This window comes from Amphiprion ocellaris, chromosome 2 (assembly GCF_022539595.1).
Source record: "Amphiprion ocellaris isolate individual 3 ecotype Okinawa chromosome 2, ASM2253959v1, whole genome shotgun sequence".
Taxonomy (NCBI): domain Eukaryota; kingdom Metazoa; phylum Chordata; class Actinopteri; family Pomacentridae; genus Amphiprion; species Amphiprion ocellaris.
In genome coordinates this window covers 12,784,111-12,806,293 of record NC_072767.1, presented here as the reverse complement: position 1 = coordinate 12,806,293, position 22,183 = coordinate 12,784,111, and the positions used below count along the sequence as shown (strand labels likewise).

Sequence of the window (22,183 nt, the reverse complement as noted above, 5' to 3'; positions counted from 1 at the left end):
ATTAAACCTCCACATGAACATTAAACACTTCTAATCCTGTTCAGATTCTTTATCAGTCTAATCCTGTTTCTGTCTGAGTCCAGCAGAGACAGTTTGACCTCAGATCACATCTGTGATACTCACTGTGGCAAGTTTGCAAACTTAGATCACACATTTCAGTAATGCTCTAAAATAACATAAACTCTATTGATCCCTCACAGGGTAAATTATTTCACATAAACTCCCTCAGTAGATGGAGAAACTGGGCAATACCAATGAAACTAGAAACTAAAATCTCAGTTTTCTACCTTTCCAAAATCATCTTTGTGACATGTAAGAAATGATCGAGCAAGATAAATAAAATAGTCAAGATGGTCCACCCACCTTTAGTCTCATGGCATATGCAATATCCAGCAGACTGAAAACAAAATGCATGCAGGGTCACATATTTTAGATTAAGAGGAATCTAATATTTGGAAAATCATTTGCCAAAGGTGTCTAAAACTAGTCGCTTATTAACTGAATGAAGGTCTGCATCATACAACTCTGCTCTCAGAATTATACAAATATGTGAAATTAGAGTTTTATATGTGCTGTTGTTTTCTAATTAATATCTCAAAACCTATTTTTAATTACAGCTGAGTGTATCGTGTGTTAAAGGCTATTTAAAATCTCATTTCTGTGTAAAAATGAACTATATGAGAGCAAAGTGTTGGAAGCAGAACATGTCAAATAAAAAGAGTTTCATCATTTATTGTTAGTAAAACAAACAAACAAACAAATTAATGGAATTCACTGCAATATATGTATTTTAACTTCATAAATGTCATAATAAAAGTCCTTTTTTCAGTTTATGCCATTAACCAGAGTTCACATTTACATGAGTGATTTTGAGAATAAAACTGAGTAAAGCAGAAACCCTAAGCTACAAAACTGCCCTGTGATGGGATAAGAGTCAGTCAACATGCAGAACATGTTCTGTTATTAATAGTCAGTTACACATGATTTTCTAAATGCTGCATCACATACACATGTACAAAGTCATTTATCCTCCGATCTTGTTATGTTTATAGTCGACACAAAACTTAAAGGACCACAGATAGCCTCAGACACCACTCACATACTGCACAGCCAATACAGTCTGCTCCCCTCAGGTCAGAGATACAGGTCACTCACTTTTAGGACCAAGAGAGCCATGTCAAGTTTCATGCCCACATCCATCAGACTTATGAATAGCTGAGCCATTTTATTTTACTACTACCACCTCTTCAGGATCTTTTAATTATTTATACATTTGGCACCTTTCACTTTTGTAAGGATGACATATACTTTTTAATCTTAAATTTTACCAGTCTTTTTATCTACAGTCTTTGGTATGTTAGATGTGCTGTGTGTATGGTATATTGCCTGTGTTTATTTTTATGTTGTTGGGTACATGAATTCTGTGTACAGTACACGAACAGATGATCTGGCACAAATGAAGGAAAGGAAAAATAAAGTTTTCTGAATTGAATTGAATTGAACTGAGCCTGTGTTATTTCATATTATTTGGCCGAGCTAGCAGCAGTCTTGAAGGCCTGGTCTCACACAGGAGAATGATCTGCTGCACGTCATTATCATTCTGCTCTGGTTCTGCTTTGAAAATTTTCAGCATGTAGGTTGCAGCTCAGAGGTTGTTTCTGAAAGGAAAAGGGATTTTCAAAGAGCAGCATGTAGATAATTGAAGAGGAAGAGAAGGCTATGTGAAATGTGTGCTGGAAATATACAGACTTCTCTGTGAAGTGTACACCTGTTGAGTTTGACCTCTGGAGGCCAACAGATCATCCCATTCTGGACACACTGCACTAGTTTAAGTCCTTTCCCAGACTTGATCATGGCATCATGCAATGAATATCTCACTTGGCAGTCTCTCTGTAAGGAGAATAATTATTATGGTACATATTAAGAACTTAAAAGTTATAGACAGAAATAAAAATAAAAGTGCACTTTAACAGTTTTGCACATTTAAATATACTGACAGGGTAGTAGAACATGTCATGAATTGTGCTAATTTAAGCAGAAAAGGTTTATGGGGCCAAAAGAGCTCAGCTGCTGCCTCAACTGACTGACCTTCATCTATAAAAGTGACAGGTTGAATGCAGACAAATGGAATGAACAATCCATAAAATTTACAAAATTATGATCATAAATCACAGGACAGTTAGTTTAGCTAATTTGAAACAAGATGCAAAAGTTACAGATATACTCAAAGTGACAGCTGATAATTTACAGTGTGATCAGTGCTATTCCCAACTCAGCTACAATGACTTGATAATTTTGAATTTAGTCGGAGCAAAATTAAAAATCTTAATCATTGAGGTCATTTTAAAAGCACTAATCCCAAAAATTTCCTGGATTTAATGTTGATGAATTTTCTGATTTGACTCTTTTTAAGATCTTTAGGTTATGAATTCTGCAGCTCGTTTTTCATATTTACTCCGCCAAGGAGGAGGAGCCTCAGTGGAGTTATGTGGCGATCAGGGTTGGTTTGTCTGTCTCTTTGTTTGTCTGTCTATCTGCCCGTTCGCAACATTACTCAACAATGGACCAACAAATTTGGATGAAATTTTTACTGAAGATCAGAAATGACACAAGGGCCTAGTGATTAGATTTTGGCAGTGATGTGGCTTATAGTCTGGATCCACAGATTTGTTAAGGATTTATGCATCATTGTGAGATAGCAGCACAGCGTCAGTGTAACCATGACAACAAGTGAACACTACGTCAGCTGCCTGCTGATGATCACATGATTGTGATCCTACTACAAATCCACCGCTGTGGACTTATCAGGACTTATTCATCAGAAATGATACAAGGAACAAGTGATTAAATTGTGGGGATGTTTCAGAGTCCCATCAGTTCCCGTCACCCGCTACATATTTAGGTCAAGGGATTCAGTATCTGGACATAACGTACACATATATAACACACGCCTGTACTCAGCGTGAGGTCATTTTGTTTGTGGGTAAATCTATATTAAATGTACACATTCTATAATGCTGTGATTTCTGCCACAATTTTTTTCAAGATTTCATCAGTCAGAAATGATACAATGACTGAGCAGCCTTGGTGGAGTACTGCACTCTCTGAGTGCTTTTCTTGTTTTGAATGTTTTCTTAACCACATTATTGATCTGTTAATTGAGAAGATAATCGCAACATGAATCAATGATGAAAATTAAAATGATTTGCAACCCTATCCCCATGCCACATCTAACTTTATTTTAAACGGTTTCATTTCTTTTCTTTTTTTTTTTCTCCCTCCTCTGGAGTGTAGGGTGGAGCTGCATGATCTTGCACTTTTGTTGATTTCCTGAGAAACAATTATTGTAATGAATTATAACTGTGAAACAAAGAATACCAATAGAAAGTTCTAAAGCAGCTACTGAAAGGGCCTGGAGTTCACTTCACTCAATTAAAGCCATCACAGTCATTTTACAGTCCTGACAAGATGGTCAGACTCAGAACTGATGTCAGTTTTTCATGTTCACACACAGAATCCAGATCAGAGTCTTAATCGGGATCTGAGGCTGAAGAGAAACAGTTAACAAAGATGGAGCATCGATTCTTTGGATGACTGGAGCCGAACAAACCCTGAAGCACAGCAACAAAAGGCTACAATCCTTCCCTCCATCCTCCCCCAACCCTCACCCCCACTACCACCACCAAAAAAAAAAAAAGAAAAAAGAAGAGAGGAGGGTGAGGAGCCCATTATGTAACCCACCAACCATCCCAGCCATTAACTGGTTCCCTGTTAAAAGAGTGAAGGTGATGGGAGGGGGTCACATGGTCCAGAGGCTTGTTTACCACAACAAGGGGCGAACGAGGGAGAAATAGACTGTGAAGAGAGAGAGAGAGAGAGAAAAGAGGACGAGGAGCAGTTTTTCCCACCGACTCATTCACAACTCAACTGCTTTCACACGCTACGCTGCTGACCACCGTCACCATGGATACGACCAAGAGCTGCAAGAGACAGTTTTCATAAACAGCATAAACAGTTTTACATCTAAGTTGTGGTTCATGTCTTGCATATACAACACTGTAACGTGAGGATGGAAGGGATTATTTTAACCAGGGAAAATGAAGTTCTATTAGAATGTATTGAAAAAAGTACTTAAATAAAAACTGAGTTAAGTAACATAAAATATTGAGCCGAGACTGAAGAAGTCATTGACATTAACAGATCCCAGTGGTGAAGCATCTTACAAACACGCCGAGTAAAATCTCCTTTCTGGCTTTCTGACTCCTTCAACACAGAAGTTTGTCTTCACACAGGCACTTTTTGTGCAGTTGTTTCTGTTTACAGACACTTCCTCTGGCGCATGAATTAGTTGGCATCCTTTGACTTTTCTGTCTTTACTGTTTGACCTGCTCAGAAATTTTTTCAGTGGACTATAGAGATGGAAAATTTTATAATTCTGAAGTAATAATCTAAGCATGAACAATTAAAAATTCATAACGAGAGACAAGAATCCATTTGTTGCTGAAAAAATCAAAAGTGAAAGTTTTTAACCCATTTTTCATTTGATTCATTTTTAAGGTGTGAACTGAACATAAAGTGCATTGTGAACATGAGCTATCAAACACAGCATTTACCAAGAAACTGAAATAAACTGTAAACATATCCTTAGGAGATTTAGCAGCCAGTTAATGCCATATTTCATGGAAGACTGAGCCTGTCTCTGTTCATAAATTTGGTATTTATTGCTTGTTTTGATGTTTCAAGTGTGCTGTACCTTGGCTGCCCTGTCAGATATAGGCATAAATATATCCACTATATATTACATTAGACATTAAAACCACAGACAGGTGAAGAGAATAGCAGTGACCATCTCATTACAATACGATGTTCTGCTGGAAACCTTGGCTGCTGGTATTGATATGGGTTTTGCTTTGACATGTACCACCCAACTAAACATTGTTGCAGAACGCATTTGCTGCCCCCAATGGCAACAGCACTTTGAAATGTCAATGTTTAACCTTCCCCAGCAGGACAGTGCACCCAATCTGACTGAGCATCCTAGCAAGACTAGCCCACTGTCTTCAACACAGGTATTCAAAAGGTAACCTTAACTGCAGCAAATCCATCACAAATTAAAGTATCTAACATTTGTTTCATGTAATCGCACTCATTGCAGAAACATGAATAGAAAAAGAAAACCTGCAGTCAGCGATGTAGAGAACATATCAAATAAAGAAAGAATGCTTTAGAAAAAGACTGTCCACAGGGCTTCCTCGAGGGTCAGTGCTCGGTCCCCTCCTCTTCTCAATATACATAACCTCACTTGGTGGAATAATCCACTCTCATGGTTTGTCATACCATTGCTATGCTGATGATACCCAGCTCTTCCTGTCGTTTCTCCTGCACGACCACGGCTCTCTGCTTGGATCTCATCATGCCTTGCAGATATCTTGGCATGGATGAAAAAAACGCCGCCTTCAACTCAGCTTCTCTAAGACTTAGCTCCTTGTCATCCCAGCCAGTCCCTCTACACAATTAGAAATCAACATCCAGCTTCAATCAACCCAATTCAAACCCACAAAGTCTGCCAGAAACTTGGATGTCATGATTAATGACCAACTAACCTTCAAGGCTCATGTGACCTCTGTAGCTCGGTTGTGTCGATTTTCCCTGTACAACATCAGGAAGAACAGACCCTTCCTGTCTGAACATGCAGCACAACTTCTGGTACAGGCACTCTAATATCACCATCGACTACTGTAACTCCTTACTGGCAGGCCTCCCTCATGCACGGTCAAACCTCTGCAGATGATTCAGAATGCCGCATCACGTCTGGTCACCCAGCCAAAAACAGCTCATGTCACTCCACTGTTCAGATCGCTTCAGTGGCTTCCAGTTGCTGTCCGCATAAAATTAAAAACTCTAACACTTGTCTACAAAACTAAAATGAAAATACTACCTCCTTACCTGAACTCTCGCATTCAGGTCTACTCTCCCTCCTGCTCATTATGCTTGGCCAACAAAAGGCTCCTGATACAACTACAGCAACAGGGCCGGTCAATGGCTATACACTTTTCCTTTGTGGTTCCCCAGTGGTGGAACGAGTTACCAAACTCTTCGATCTGCAGTCTCTCTCTGTTTTTAAGAAAAGACAAAAAAACATTTCTTCACTGACCACCTTTGCACCTGCCAGACTGCAAAAATTTGAAAAAAATCCTATTTCGTCTGCACTGCAGACACCATGGTCTTATTATCACACTTGAACTTGTTTTATGGCTCTTATCCAAGTTGTTTTCTCCTAACTAGATCCTTGCTTGTGTTGTATCTTCTCTCAGATGTGTATCGCTTTGGATAAAAGCATCTGCTAACTGAAATTGGAGAATTGTTATAGAAAAAAGATGTGCTCAAGCCATAATGATGAGGTCGGCGATGAGGCAACAGAAACATCAGAGTGAGCAGGGGGCAACGGATTCAATATTCTTACATGCACTGTGCAGCAAATGACTTAACTAAATATTTTTGTTAACCTTTAAACATTAATGCTGGAGTCCTGTTGCAGGTTTTTCTAATGGTTGTCAGATTATAATTGATTAAAATAAACACGGGTAGCTGTGAAGTGAATTGGAGCACAAAACATCAGTCATGTGTTCAGATAATAAAGGAAACTATTACGTAGATTTAAGTGTCAGGTGGTCATGACATTAATTCAGCTTTATTTTTTGCTATTGGGATACAAACAGGGGGAAAACTATTTTGCTGTTTTGCATTTGAGTCTAACACAAACAATACAAATGAACAGATTGCATGTTTCTTTAAATAAATGACTGTTTGATTGAGAAACATGCTGTGTGAGTTATTACTGTTGTATCAAACTGAGGCTTGGCAGAGAACTTAAAGACTGCTCTATGGCCTGGTTTTGCCCTGTTTGGTGCCCGACAGAGCACTTCCCCAAGGCCCTATTAAGAGGGTATAAAAATGAAAGATGTAATGAACATCCTAATTATATGTGAGCCGAATTAAAGATTTTTTCATATGGCATTACAACAGATGTTCATGAGTAACATTATGTTTGCACAAACGTCTACATATTCGCTAGACATTAAATAAGCAGTTTTGTCAACAGAGTTTGGTGTAGCGCCTGTCCGCTCAGAACACAACGTAAAGTAGCTGCAACTGTCGTAACTGTAAACATTTTACGTCAGACTGTATTCCAGGTCGTACAGCGAGACTACACGTGAATGTGGGAGCGTTGGGCAGGTTTCAACTGTTTTTGTTCTGTGTTGTGAAGTTTCAGCTCCGTTCAGTGCAGCACGAGTGTGACAGCGACTCTGTGCGGAGGGAGAGGCCGGCAGGATGCTGTATCTGATCGGCCTGGGGCTCGGAGACGCCGCGGACATCACGGTGAAGGGTCTGCAGGCGGTGAAGAGCTGCTCCAGAGTTTACCTGGAGGCCTACACCTCCATCCTCACTGTGGGCAAAGAAGCGCTGGTGAGTCCGAAACACCGCAGCCCAGAGTCACGGCCTTAAATACAAACACAAATGAAAGCAGCTGCAGAAGAAGTTGAACATGCTCATACTGAAAAGACACCAGAGCATGGCAGTCTGCTGGAGAATCACTCACTACAATCTCTCACGTTCCTGACTTTAATATTTAGTGGTAATTGTACTGAATTTGAGCATTTCCATAATTCTGAATTTTACTCCTCTAGTCCAACGTTTATTTCATGATTTACTTTATTATATCAGAATAAAGGTCACGATGGTGAACATTTAACATTCATCCTTGTCAGCTTTACAAGTCAGTGAGAGTTTTATCCAGCTTCTGTGTAGAAAGTGAGAAAAAAAAGTAGTTGTTAAGCTCAAAGTTTGTACAATCCCGTCCCCTCCCTGACCACTGCTTCCAGGTGGCAAGATTCTTCTGAGGGACTGTTTGACATAGTCAGGCTTTCTTTGACAAAACCTACAGCAGTCAGAGACAAAGATGATCACAATTCTTTGCTATCCAGGTCTGTTGTCAGATTCTGTGTGTCCCCCCCCTAGACCTCACAGACCTTATCCAGCCCCACACCCCCTCCAGCAACCTCCCGTCCTCCAATGCCCACCTCCTGGCCCAGAACCAAACATTAATATCTTTAATGTTAATTATTATTATTATTATTATTATTATTATTATTATTATTATTATTAATATTAATTTCTGACAGCAAACAGTTGAGTCGACGGGGCAGGAAAAGCCTCACTGGTCAGTAAATAAAAGTGGGAGTTCATTACAAAGAATTATTTTCTTCCAGGCACAGTGTTCAGAGTGGCTGGATATAAAAGTAGTTCATCACTTTAACACTGATATGGCTAAATTAAATTTTAATTTCGCTTAAAGATTATTCCAGTCCATTAAATGTAGTCTTTGAGTTATAACAAAATATATTCAAGCTCTAATAACAAATTTATTTTCTTATTATGGCATTTAAACTTATCACGTCATAACATGCAACGTTCTACACACTATCAACACTAAATAGAATTTAATATAATTGGGTTCATGAATCCTGTTCTTAAAAATATGTTTTTCATACACCATTTTTTAAATCATACAAGAATGTTATAACAATATGGCACGTTTTAATGTCAAACATTTGACATTATGACAAGATATATGGTGATAACAAAAACTAGTGAAGTTTAGTATTACAGTGTGCTAAGTTTTTATGTTGTAATAACATGTAAATATCTTGCTGACATGCAGCTAATTAGCAGGTTTAATATTTACAGTTTACACCATTTTAGTTTATTCTGTCAACATGCTAACAATAACCATGTTAACATGCTGATGCTAACCAGGTGATCGTCACAATGCTCTCATTCTTAGTGTGTTTGCATGCTAAATTTGCTTGTGGGGTGTACATGATTTTATTATTAAATTGATAAATCTATAGCTTCTAAAAGCAATTGTCAGAGTGCTGATTTGTCTCAGAAAATGTGAAGTTTGAACAAGAGCTCAAATTTTGAGGCTAACCCAATGCCAAGGACAATATTTAAACAGATTATACATACATATATCTATATATATATCTATATATATATATATATATATATATATATATATATATACACTTAGATATATATATACACTTAGATATATAGATATGTATCACTCTGCATCCCTCTGAAAGGTATTTTACAATCTTTGACTTTTTTCAGAATCTGTTCAATTTTTTGGCCCATTTTTGTTTGGTAAAGAAGCTGCCTAATAACTATGCACACCTTGATATAGGATGTTGATCACTTTAGGCCACATCCTCCCTCATAACAAAACTACACATCACCGGATGATGCTTAAAACCAAATAACATTCAAATTTATATAGCTTGTAGTTAGAAAATATGCATGAAAATGATGATAAGGTCAGAATACTCACTTGCCTAATAATTGTGCACGCAGTGTACATTGTCAGTAGGAGGAGCTAAGATGCAAGGAAGAGATACGAGTGAGGAAACGAAGACTATGAGACAGGCTAGAGTAAAGACAGAATAAAGCCAGGGGTCTCACTGCCATGGTTAGGACCCACTTATCTGGTGTTAATGCCTATCATTTTTAGTGTAGAACAACGATTATTTCTTCTGGATGTGTATGCAGAAGCCTACATATTGCAGTTGTGCAGCTGGTACTTGTGCTGGCGATAGACTTCCCTGGATGCTAATGTTACAGTCCCACCACAAATCAAATTTTAAAGCAACGACCCAAATACGAACAATGAAAAATTAAATTGTGGAACAATTATCCATTGGTGAAGTTATCACATCGCTAAAAAAGTTAATTAAGTACTTTAGTGGAGTGTTAATCACTTTCACATTGCATTAACTACTTTAACAGAGTGCTGACTTCTTTAGCAGTGTGTTAGTGCCTTGAGCATGAACTACTTTAACAGTGTATTAATCAGTCCCTCCAGGATTTCGCAGGCGTTTTTCGAGACTGTTCAGGCTGAAAATGCCTGAATTCGCGGCAGCTTTTCTAAAAAATTGCGATGTAAGTTGCGATGTTTTAAGCATGTTTGTTGCGATGAAATTGCTGGAGACAGTGACAATTGCTAAAAAAGTTGCGTTTTTTTTCAGCTTTACAAACATGTTTCAACATTGTAATTGACAATATTTATTCCGAAATTAATTATTTAATGCTCCAACCCATTTATACAAAAGCTGGCACACCATGGTGGGAAATTAGCAGCAGCCAGATACTGGTTTAACATGAAGTGGTTGGTAGATTTAAGGCACAAAATAATAGGCTAACTTGCTATTGAATGAATCGCATTTGGAGATATGTCAGTGGCCTAAAAAGTTAATTTCACTTCCTGGCACACGTATTCACACACAGGCGCTCACGGCTTGTCACGTCTATTAACAAGAAAAGCACTGAGAGAGCGCAGTACTCCACCAAGACTGTTCATTACCTGACCTTGTGCTGAACACAGGTGTGTGTTATGCATGTGTACAGATACCGAATCGCATGATGTAATTATGTAGTGGGCGGCAGGAATTGATGGGACTCAGAAACACCCCCACAATTTAATCAGTTGTTCCTTGGATCATTTCCGATGCGTCCACAGTGGGGGATTTGTAGTCGCATCGCAATGACGTGATCGCCTGCAGGCTGCTGAGGTAGCGTTCACTTGTTGCCATGGTTACCGTGCCACTATCAGACGCCGTGCCGCTACGTCAATGGGAAATACTTAGCAAATCTGTGGATCCACATAAACTACTATAGCAGTGTGTTAACTACTTTAGCAGTGTGTTAACTACTTTAGCAGTGTATTAACTACTGTAGCAGTGTGTTAACTTCTCTAGCAGTGTGTTCACTGCTGTAGCAGTGTGTTAACTACTTTAGCAGTGTATTAACTACTGTAGCAGTGTGTTAACTACTTTAGCAGTGTATTAACTACTGTAGCAGTGTGTTAACTACTGTAGCAGTGTGTTAACTTCTCTAGCAGTGTGTTCACTACTGTAGCAGTGTGTTAACTACTGTAGCAATATGTATGCTTTTGTAACATTTCTATTTGCATCCTTAGCAGTGTGTTAGCAACTGCAGCAGTGCTTTATTTCTTTGCATCCACTTTAACCAAGCGATAGCTTCTTTAGCCCCACGTTGGGTGCGTAAACAGTGAATACTCTACCATAACAGCATGTGAACCGTTATTTTGTCTTCAGGAGGAGTACTATGGGAAGGAGCTCATCCTGGCAGACAGAGATCTGGTTGAACAGGGAGCTGATGAGATCCTAAAGGATGCAGACGTAACTGACGTGGCGTTCCTGGTGGTCGGCGACCCGTTCGGGTGAGTCACATCATCCACGTATCAGGACTGTATTACCTCGATGTTACAGCAGCAGCTCATATTGATCCCACATATCTGAGGTCTGCTGCGTCAGCATGTGGACTGCAGTGGAGAGCAGCAAAGTCTGATGTGACCACAGAGTTTGTGTCAGAGCAGTTTGGCCTTCGTTTCAGCAGATTTCTCCCCAAAACCACCAGATTCCTCTCCGAGTTAATAACAGAGTGCTGAGCAGCTTGCCTGCGGCCTTGAACACACAAACTCTCGACTTTTGTTCATGGGAACGTTGGTTTTGCAGTTTACACGAGAAGAGAAGCTGATTCTCTTTTGTCCCACAGAAGACTAAAATTGGTGAAGTTCCTTTTCATCCCGCTGAGGTTTAACTCGAGTGCGACCTCAACATCTGTACGTTGCTCTGTGTTATGCCGTCTTCAAGATCTTGTGCTTCTAGAGGCTGCACTGCTCTTCAGCTTTACTGGCTTGCCCACTGTATGTAACAGCAGCAGGACAGTCCAGTGTCTGTGGGTAGTTCACTATTTCACATTGACTCTTTATTCCTAGTTGCTGAACTGATGTCGGAAAATTTGTTTCTTGATTTTTTAAAATAAATATGTTAATTATAGTAACAAAAGTCCCTAACTGTCATGGATGTCTTCCTGCAGAGCCACCACTCACAGTGACCTGGTCCTGAGAGCAGTGAATGCTGGGATACCGTATAAAGTCATCCACAATGCGTCCATCATGAATGCGGTAGGCTGCTGTGGTCTGCAGGTAAATCTTTCTGGAGTTTTTCAATTTGTTTATTTTGTATATGTAAGAAAGAAATGCAGTCAACAAGACGATACCCCGTTTTTATTCATCTGATGCTCATTTTACCCCAAAATGCCTGGGTCAGTCTTTGAAAACTCATTTTTTTTCGTAAGGAGTGAATAGCACAACTGCTGTTAGAAGTGAGGATTTCATTAGAATATCCAGCACTACCCAGAAAACCATCAGGAAAAGAAGAGAGACTTATTTGTACAGAGGCAGGCTACAAAGGTTTAGAGATGAAACTGATGTGAAATGTGTCAGAAGACTAGGTGACAGTAATTATTCATTTGCCTTTCAGAAATAAAACACTACACGTTAACGTGAACTCATCAATAACTGAGCTGTCAAAGCAGCGAATCAGTGCACAGGACCCAGCTGTTCCCCACAAACACACACACACAAATTAGCATTAATGCTAACACAGTATCTCCACTGGGAGGTCGTTAATATGCTAATGAGGGGCGGGCTATGTAAATGAGGGGTGTGCTCTCCACTAGGAGTCTGCCCCATCTGCCCCTGCTGTCTGCAGAACACACCCCCTCACCACAGGACCCCTCCAGACCTTTCTTTATAGGATATTTTAATTTTTGTTTGGAACAATGGCACAACCATATATAGCAGAACATTTTTCCATCACTTTCCGCTTTGTAATGTTTGAAATCATGAGGTAATACTAATTTGAAAAGTAAGGAAACAAAGAAATCCATGTATTCTTAATAATGTTATGGCTAAAATTTCCTACTTTTTTTTTTTTTTTTAAAAAAGCTGGATTTGCTTTATCACTTAAGTAAGACAAGAAGCTCAGTCTCAAATTATACTGTAGAAGGAGGGAGGTTAAGTTAGGTTGACATGAACCTTGAGGAGCAGGGCAAATCTGTGCAGTAGCCAAAACTATAAGAATCTAACAGCGACTTCTAAAGCAGAGTGTATGTAATGTGTAGAATATCTGAACGTGAAAACCACTAATCATGCTCTCGAACTGAAAGGCAGCCTCAGAGCAGCTGATCTCAGACCTGCGCTGTGTCCGAATCATCCTTGGTTCACTGTGCAGTGGACAGTACATCTAGAGCTCTATATAGACAGTAGGTTTCAGATGTACGTGCTTTTTTAGTCTTAGAACTGCAGATGTTAAATATACTGTCTGCTGCAGTTGCTGCTGGTGTTTTTCAAGCTATGAGGTTTAGTGTCACGTTTGCAACATGAGCAGCTGCAGATAGAACAGGAAATAGATTAACATGAGTCTCCATTTCCTTCTAAATGACCATTTTTATTAACACACGCAAGTGCATGTTGTAACTGCTGGTGACTGAAAAATGTACATCCAGTTAGGTCAGAGTAAGTCTGCAGGAAATTCAGGCAAGTCAATGTAATTGCGCACGCGTGTGTGTGTGTGTTTGTGTATGTGTGTCTCAGCTGTATAATTTTGGAGAGACGGTGTCCGTGGTGTTTTGGACGGAGACGTGGAAACCTGAGAGCTTCTACGACAAAATCTGTAAAAACAAAGCAGCTGGACTGCACACACTCTGCCTGCTAGGTGAGACACACTGAACATGCCATTAAAATATTTCAAATATCCAACAAAAACTGGAAAAATATCAGTACATTCTTCAAAAATGTTATTTAAAATATTAAGCAAAAAGTTGAACTGGATTTGCTGCCTCACAGTGTTAAAAAGTCAAGTTGCATCTGTCATCACTTCGTCATTTTATTCTGACATTTGTGGGAAAGTTTGTTATATTTAGAACTAAAATCTGTGAAAAACAAAACACCTTTTGTGACCTTTGAACATCAAAATCTAATCAGTTTATCCTTGAGTCCAAGTGGATGTTTGTGTCAAATCTTAAGTCGTTTCCTCCAGGTGTTCATAAGACATCCGTTCAACAGAATATGACAGACAGACAAGACAGCCGAACACACAATGCGTCTGTGTAAGGCTTTTGCCAACCAGCGGATTATAAATATCAATAAAATCTGCTCAAATATAATTTCAAATATCCATTAAAAATAGTATAATAACTGATATATCTCTGAATCATTGTGTAAATCTGACCAAAAATGTGCAAAGAATCAGTATGGACATCTGCACTAAAGAGCCAAGTGAAGTAATTGGAGCAGGTTTCTATAAGTTCTGGGATGGACTTGGGACCTGTCCAGAGCATACCCCGCCCCTCACTCAAATTCAGCTTTTGTCCAAATGCAACCTTTTGCCTTCAGCCTGGGATCATCTCTAAAAATGCCTTGGGGGTGCATTCAGGGAATCACCAGGTGTCCATTACTGTGATTATACCACCATTAATCACCCTGGGGATCCAAAAAGCCCCCACCCTCCCTACACTAACAGTCCAGTGGTGGGTGGATGTCCTGCTGGTGACTGTGTTAATATTTATGAGAGGAAACAGAATATCTCTCCATCCACTGCCATGTTGTTTCACTGCGGAGACGAAAACTGCCGTAGGCACACATAGCAGCATTTATTTATGAAGTAATCAATCAGTCAGACTTTATTAGTTTAGTATAGGTACAATACCCCTGTACTATACCCCCGCACTATACTATATATGTACAATACTCCTGTACTATATGATAAAAATGCTAATAATAATAATAATAATAATAATAACAACAATAATAATAACTTTTATTTATATAGCACTTTCAAGTCAAAGTGCTTTACAGGGCAAGCAACAGATAAATTACAATAAAATGATGATAACTGATAAAAACAATGGCTGAGAAGACACAATAACAACGCTAAAACAATATCTAAGAAGGCACAGTACCTCACAGGTTATGATTCATATGCAGCAGAGAACAAGTGGGTCTTCAGCTTTGCTTTGAACACCTCTACTGAGTAAGCTTGCCTAATGTCAGACGGAAGAACGTTCCATAAGGACGGTGCATGGAAATAAAAAGCTTGCGCACCGACTGTCTTCTTTTTAACTGTAGGAACAGTCAGCAGACCCGTCCCCTGAGAATAGGACCTTGTTGGTTCATATGGGACTACCAGCTCCTTTAAATATGATGGCCCAGTGCCATTTACAGCATTATATGTTAATAAAAGTATCTTAAATTCAGCTCTAACAAGAACTGGGAGCCAATGGAGTGAGACTAACACCGGTTTGATGTGGTCATATTTCTTTGTTCCAGTCAGAATGTGAGCTGCCACATTCTGAACCATCTGTAAACTATGAAAGCTCCTCTTAGGCAAGTCAGACAGGAGAGCATTACAATAATCCAATCTAGAAATCACAAAGAATGGGTAAGAACCTCAGCATCCTTAAAAGAGATGAAAGAATGAATCTTAGCAATCCTCCTAAGGTGGAAGAAAGCTATTTTTGTCACCTCTCGTATGTGGGAGACAAATGTAAAAGACTGATCATATATGTACAATTCACCGCAGATGTCCACCTGTTTGCACATGTCAAGCGTGGAATCTGATTACTCAATCATCAGAATAATTGATAGAATACTCGATTACTAAAAATATTCAGTAGTTGCAGTCCTATTATTGTCTCAGTACTATGATTATTATTGATTATTGATTTAACCAGGACACTGCAGATTAATACACAGGCAGCTATAAATACTGCAGTTTAAAATTGACGCATAAAAGTTGGTGATATCATTAAAATGCATGCAGGACCACCTACATATTTTGAACACTGTCTGGCATTTTAATGTTATATTATATATATATTCCAGTTGTTGGATATTTTACAAATATTTTCAGGAGATTTTGCTGGTATTGTAATTAGTTATTGTACTAGTATTTGGAATATTGTCATTATATTATTGCTATGTACATTTTTTGTTTGATAATTCAATATTTTTTCTGTCATTTTACTAATCTTTGGTGATTTAAAATAGTTTTCAATTCTAACAAATCAGTTTATCTGTTAGGTTCTTATTCTATAAAATGTGACAAAATGTCTTAAAATGAATTTCTAGCTAAAAATGGTTTAATGATGATCAATAATCTTCTGAGATGTTGAAGGGTAAACCTGAGACCTTTTTGAGGACTGCTTTTGCGTTCCCTATATGTTTTACATTCCTTCTAATAGTTCAGTCCAGGTGACTAACTACAGATGCTACCGAAAGGAGAGATGAGCATTTGTTTCTTGTCATTCATGTTAAAATGCTGATTCTCTCAAAAACCAGCTGCTGGCTATAAGCTGAGGCTAGATTTATGGTTATTGTTGAGATTTTGGCTGCTGGGATTTAGTCTGTTGTGCTATTTGTACTCTGAATCTGCAGTGCTTCTATGACAGATGTCTTTTGCTTTTTTTCGGAGTTCAGGAACACAGCAGCTTCAGCACAGTGTGCAGCCAGCTAAAACTGTCACTGTGCACACTATCACAGTATGTGGTTAGTGTTCTAACCATTAAAAACTTTGTATTAATGTAACAAAGGCAACAACTTCATCAACACTGATAGTTACATCATCCTAAGATTGCAGTCATAATCAGAGCTACAGTCAGTCTGTAACGGTCAGTGAGAGAGCTGCTGAATTCAATTCAATTCAATTTTCTTTATATAGCACCAATTACAGTTCAAATTGTGTCAAGGCGCTTTACAGAACCCATATGCCTGAACCCCTAGAGCAGCCCTAAGGCGACAGTGGCAAGAAAAAACTCCCTTTTAACGGGAAGAAACCTTGAGCAGAACCCGGCTGTTTATGTGGGGTCAGCCCATCTGCTGCTGGACAACTAGCTTCTTTATTTTGTTTCCAAATGCAGTTGTGGAAACTGGTGCCTGAGATTGTTGTACTACAGTGCTGTGGAAAAGTATTCGACCCCCCTATAGAAATCTTATATTTTTGCGTATTTGTCAACTTTAAATGTTTCAGATTATTAAACTAATTTTAATGTAAGACAAGGATAACCCAAGAAAACACAAAATGCAGTTTTTAGATGATACTTTCATCTATTGACAGAAAAATGCTGTCCAACCAACCTTTCCCTATGTGAAAAAGTAACTGCCCCCTTAGCTACCAATCTACGAAATTCATTTGGCAGTTGGATTCAGTTTCACCAGCCACACCCACGTATGATTACTGCCAGGCTTGTTGAATCTAAACATCACTAAGTAGAACCTGTCTGGTATTGTGAAGTAGCTAAAGGGTCTCAAAAAGCAGCACATGATGTCACGTTTTAAAGAGATTCAAGAACTGAAACGAAACAAAATCATGGACATTTATCAGGCTGGAGGGTTACAAAGACATTGCTGAGGCTCTGGGACTTGAGAGAACCACAGTGAGAGAAATTATCCACAAATGGAGAAAACATGGAACAGTGGAGAACCTTCCCAGGAGTAGACCAACGACCAACATTTTTCAAAGAGCACATCGACATCTAATCCTGGAGGTAAAAAAAGAACCCAGATGAACATCAAAAGAACTGCAGACCTCAGTGGCCTCAGTTAAGGTCTGTCTACATGATTCTACAATAAGAAAGATTCTGGGAAAATGGATCCATGAGAGAGTTGCAAGGATCAAACCACTACTGACCAAAAAGAACATAAAGGTTTGTCTGACATTAATTAAATTATCTAGATGAGCCCCAAGACTTTTGGAATAACATCCTGTTGACTGAAGGCTCAAAAGTGGAACTTTTTGGAAGACATGGGTCCATTACATCCGGTGTAAATCTAATACTGCATTCCACAAGAAGAACATCATACCAACCACTGTGGGCTACCTGGTTGATCCTGCCAGTAGCATATGCTTGTCTCAAAGATTAAGCCATGCAAGTCTAAGTACACACGGCCGGTACAGTGAAACTGCGAATGGCTCATTAAATCAGTTATGGTTCTCCATCAATTCTGACAAATCGTCCAGGTCCTCAGACCATCACACTAAGTACACACGGGCGGTACAGTGAAACTGCGAATGGCTCATTAAATCAGTGATGGAGCCATGAATTCTGCTCTCTATCAGAAAATCCTCCTGGAGAATATTCACCATCAGTTCATGACCTAAAGCTCAACACTAATGGTTAATGCAGCATGACAAAGACTCAAAGCACACAAACGTGTCCACCTCTGACTAGCTCAAAAAGCACAAAATGAAGGTTTTGGAGTGGCCAAGTCAAAGTCCAGACTTGAATCCAGTTGAGATGTTGTGACAACACCCTAAAAGGGCAGTTCATGGGAAACCATCTAATGTGGTCGAATTAGAACTATTCTGCAGAGAAGAGTGCACCAGGATTCCTCCATGGTGATGTAAAAGACTGATCACAAGCTGTATCAAACATTGGACTGCAGTTGTTGACGCCAAGGGATGAACCCGTTCTTTGGTTTGGGGGACAATTACTTTTTCACAGGGATGATATAGGTTTTCAATAACTCTTCAATAAATCCTCATTTAAAAATTGCATTTTGTGATTTGTGGGTTATCTGTGCCTAATATCAAATACAGATAAATATTAGTTTGATGATCTGGAACATTTCCGTGTGAGAAATATGCAAAAGTAGAAGACATCAGGAAAGGGGCAGATACTTTTTCACAGCACTACAGATCTCAATACAGCTCAGTCTTTCTCCATGGGTCAGAGGAAATGCAAATTAGTTCTAAACTAAGAAAAGAGGAGTTACTGGATAGCCAAGTGCAGAGACCATATGGGTATATATGCGCTGAGCAGCAAATCTCACCCTGACTACTACTCCAGGATTATCAAAGTAATCGCAGATTAATTTTGTGTCACTGGGTAGTCAGCTAATCTTTACAGCTCTGAATTAATTCAGTTCACTTCAATTTTATTTATAAAGTGCCAATTACAATTCAAATTGTCTCAAGACGCGTTACAGAACCCATGTGCCTGAACCACATGCTCAAAGTAAAAACAAAGTTAAAGCATTCAGTTGATTCATCTAAAGTGTCCTTCTCTTTTTTTTACTGACAGATATTAAAGTCAAAGAGCAAACCATTGAGAACATGATGAGGTAAGAACCAGGTCCAGATGCAGAACCACATCCACATCACATCCAAACCCTCCTCTGGGTTACAGGCTGAGGCCCTCTGCAGCTCTCTAATTTTTTGGGGGCATTCAGTCGTGTTGATGTCATCTCTCAGCTCTGAGGTGAACCTCAGTGAGCGTGTGCAGTTGCAGCAAAGTGAAGTTTGTTCTGAACCACAGAGACTCAAAAAGATCAGTGACCCAGACAACGTCCATGAAGGTGCTTTTCCCCCCCAAGACAACAGCACTGTTTTCTCTCAAACAAATGACAAAAGACTTTGTATTAAACATGTTAATGAGGAATTTTAATGATTTCTATTTTTTTGTACATTTTTACTAAAAAGTCCAGGTCAAAAATTTTTCATACATTTTTCTCAGTAATCTTTGAGCCTTGTTTGTCTTGTATCATACAGTTTGTGTAATTGCTAACCAACTTTTCCCATGTCTCCACTGGGAGACATCAGTCTCTCTTGCGACAATTCCCTGGTTTTTCGTTAAGTCGGCCCGAACTTGGTGTTCTAACTCTGACCTTTGTTGCTGAGCTGCGCCTCTTGTACCATATGGGCTTAAGCATTCTTCTTGCTAAGACGTGCTCCTGACCAGGTCTAATAATTAAATCATAATAAGCAGTTTCTATGGTAATGAATTAGACTAGAGTTATGCTTTTACCATGCGAGGGTCCACTGAATGTAAATTCCACTATCTCTGCTAGTCTGTCACAAGTGTCTGCAAGGACCTCTGAGTGTCCACATGCCACTACAAATGTATGTTTGTGTGGCAACTATGCTACAAGGGCAATAGGTGCTAACCTACCACAAATATATGGAACCAAGTCCTCACAGTGGACTCCAAGCAGACTACAAAAGAGCACAATAACGAATACTTGTTCATGGGGTCTGCAGCCGTCCATGTGCAGATCAACACAGGATTAGAATCAAGGCTTCAGGTTTTTAGATAGCAGAGTTATTAATTTATTAGTAAGTAGCTTACGTGAAATGTACAACTTCAAAATTCACAGCATTGTTTCCACTGTCAGCACTTGTATGAACAGCTTCCATCACTGGAGAGAAATGGCTCGTCCAGCAGTCGGTCGGTACAGATGCTTTCCACGCTTACCTAACCAATGAAAGCAGGCAAATCCTCTCCAAATACACTAACAGTTGTATCGCTGTGAAGATCAGGTTAGACCAGGTGGTGCAACCAGATCCACGTCTTTGGAGTTTGGAAGACTTCCTTGCCATCACTCTGCTCTTCAGTTCCCTCTACAGATTCTCGATGGGAAGCATGTCTGGACTGTAGCTATTTTTTGTGCATCCATGGAGCCTTGAGCAGTGTGTGCAGCGAGATGATGGTACCGGGATGCTAACATTGGGGTCACTTGCAGCTTCTGACATACTTTGAGATTGTCCAAAGAAACTTCTCCACTGACACTTGGATATATCTGGCTTTATTACCTTTGCTTGTCTTGTGAACAGCCACAATGCGCAACCCTATGTGATGAGAATTGGAAAAGTATAACAACATCTCTAACAAGTTTTACATCTGTGTCACTTGTGTAATTTCCATCAAAAAGAAATATATTGGTTACCTAAAAAATTACTGCAAATCCAAATTTGGTATGGCAATGAGTAATTTAGGGCTGAATGTATGTACAGGTAGATGATGAATGGACGAACTGATGGGTGTATGTATAGAGGTGTTTATATTTTTGTATGTTTGGATCGGTGGATCAGTATTATGGATGGATGTAGCAGCTGAAAAGAGCTTGAAGCACAGCCACGGGGCAAACTGACAGCTGAAATTAAATGGATTGCAACAGTTTTTATGTTAGCTCAGTGGTAAGAAATTAACAGTTTTATGTTTGGATTTATTGTTGTACTTCTGTACTGTTGAGTCAGAACATTGACGGTGGATTTCTCCTCCATTGCTCCAACTGAAAGCTGCATATCTGAATAGTAATTAGCCGTGAAATAGTTCAGCATCCTTTGGCGTGAATAACCATTGCTTTTAACTCATCATGCATGCAATAGACTGTATCAGGTATTAAAGTTCTGTATTTTTTGATTTTAGAGGAAAGAAGATCTATGAACCACCTCGCTACATGACAGTTAGTCAGGCTGCAGATCAGCTGATTCAGATCATTGACAGAAGACGGAAGGAGGGGGAGGAGCTGGGTGAGTCGCACCTGATCTACTTTCATCTGATTGGCTCAGTAGGATCCCTTAGTGTACAACAATTTAGTTTCCGTGGATTAAGCAGGAATACTTTGAGATATGTCTTGACTTTCACAATATTTAGAGGTTTAAGATGTAATATCCTAAGAAGAAAGCTTCTAGGATGTAATTTACAAGGAAAAAATTGTATTTCAATATAGAAAGTGGTTGAATAGACTCGAAAAATATAATTCTTTGAGCATCAAGTCATAATAGTAATGCCTACTTAAGTAATTATAATTAAAAAGTCAAATTTATGTGAAAATCAGAATAGTTTGAGAAATAAATATTTCCCGTCCCTCCCCCTGCTCTCCCTCCTCCAGGTGTAACGGAGGACACAGTTTGTGTTGGTGTGGCCCGACTGGGCTCTGAAGACCAGATGATCCGCACAGGGACATTACGTCAGCTGGTGTCATGTGACCTGGGCGCTCCGCTTCATTCTCTGGTGATCACCGGTCAACTCCACCCGCTAGAGGTGGACTTGCTGCAAATAAACGCAGAACCAAACGCACTGCAAGACCTCCGCATGATTGACAGCTCGACATACACCTCCTAACAGACACACTGGTCTGGTTGCCTTTTTGAGGACCATTGGTGTGTTAAATTTGTGATAGAAACGGATGTCAAAATAGTACATTTGCTGTCAAATATGACTTTCTGGGCACTTCCTTGTCAAAATTGTCTATTTGTAAACCAAGCAAGTCACTCTTAGATTCCTATGCAAAAACCAATTGGAGCTTTCAAACTTGCACTGGAAGCAATGAGGACTGGGGGAAATGTCCTAACCATGATGGGTTTAAAATAGAAATGGAGAGGGAACACATATACATGCACATACAAGCCTGTATCAGTTGTATAAAATACTGATTAAAAAGACATTTGAACCAGTTGAGATTTTTTCCCGATCC

General features: G+C 39.3%; 1 protein-coding gene across 1 annotated transcript; it reads left to right on the top strand.

The window, feature by feature from the left end:
• Positions 1 to 7,188: 7,188 nt before the first annotated feature.
• dph5 (diphthamide biosynthesis 5) lies at positions 7,189 to 22,167 on the top strand. The gene is made up of 7 exons (XM_023293007.3): positions 7,189 to 7,467; positions 11,178 to 11,302; positions 11,962 to 12,070; positions 13,523 to 13,643; positions 19,009 to 19,048; positions 21,133 to 21,236; positions 21,599 to 22,167. Exons 1-7 carry the CDS (start codon positions 7,333 to 7,335, stop codon positions 21,829 to 21,831), a joined length of 867 nt encoding a protein of 288 aa, XP_023148775.1. The 5' UTR covers positions 7,189 to 7,332; the 3' UTR covers positions 21,832 to 22,167.
• The last annotated feature ends 16 nt before the right edge of the window (positions 22,168 to 22,183 follow it).

Excerpts from the sequence above, each read along its gene's own strand:
- dph5 (XM_023293007.3), top strand. The coding sequence starts at position 7,333 with ATGCTGTATCTGATCGGCCTGGGGCTCGGAGACGCCGCGGACATCACG. Across the intron at positions 12,071-13,522 it reads TAGGCTGCTGTGGTCTGCAG|CTGTATAATTTTGGAGAGAC; the intron begins GTAAATCTTTCT and ends TGTGTGTCTCAG. Across the intron at positions 21,237-21,598 it reads GAAGGAGGGGGAGGAGCTGG|GTGTAACGGAGGACACAGTT; the intron begins GTGAGTCGCACC and ends TCCCTCCTCCAG.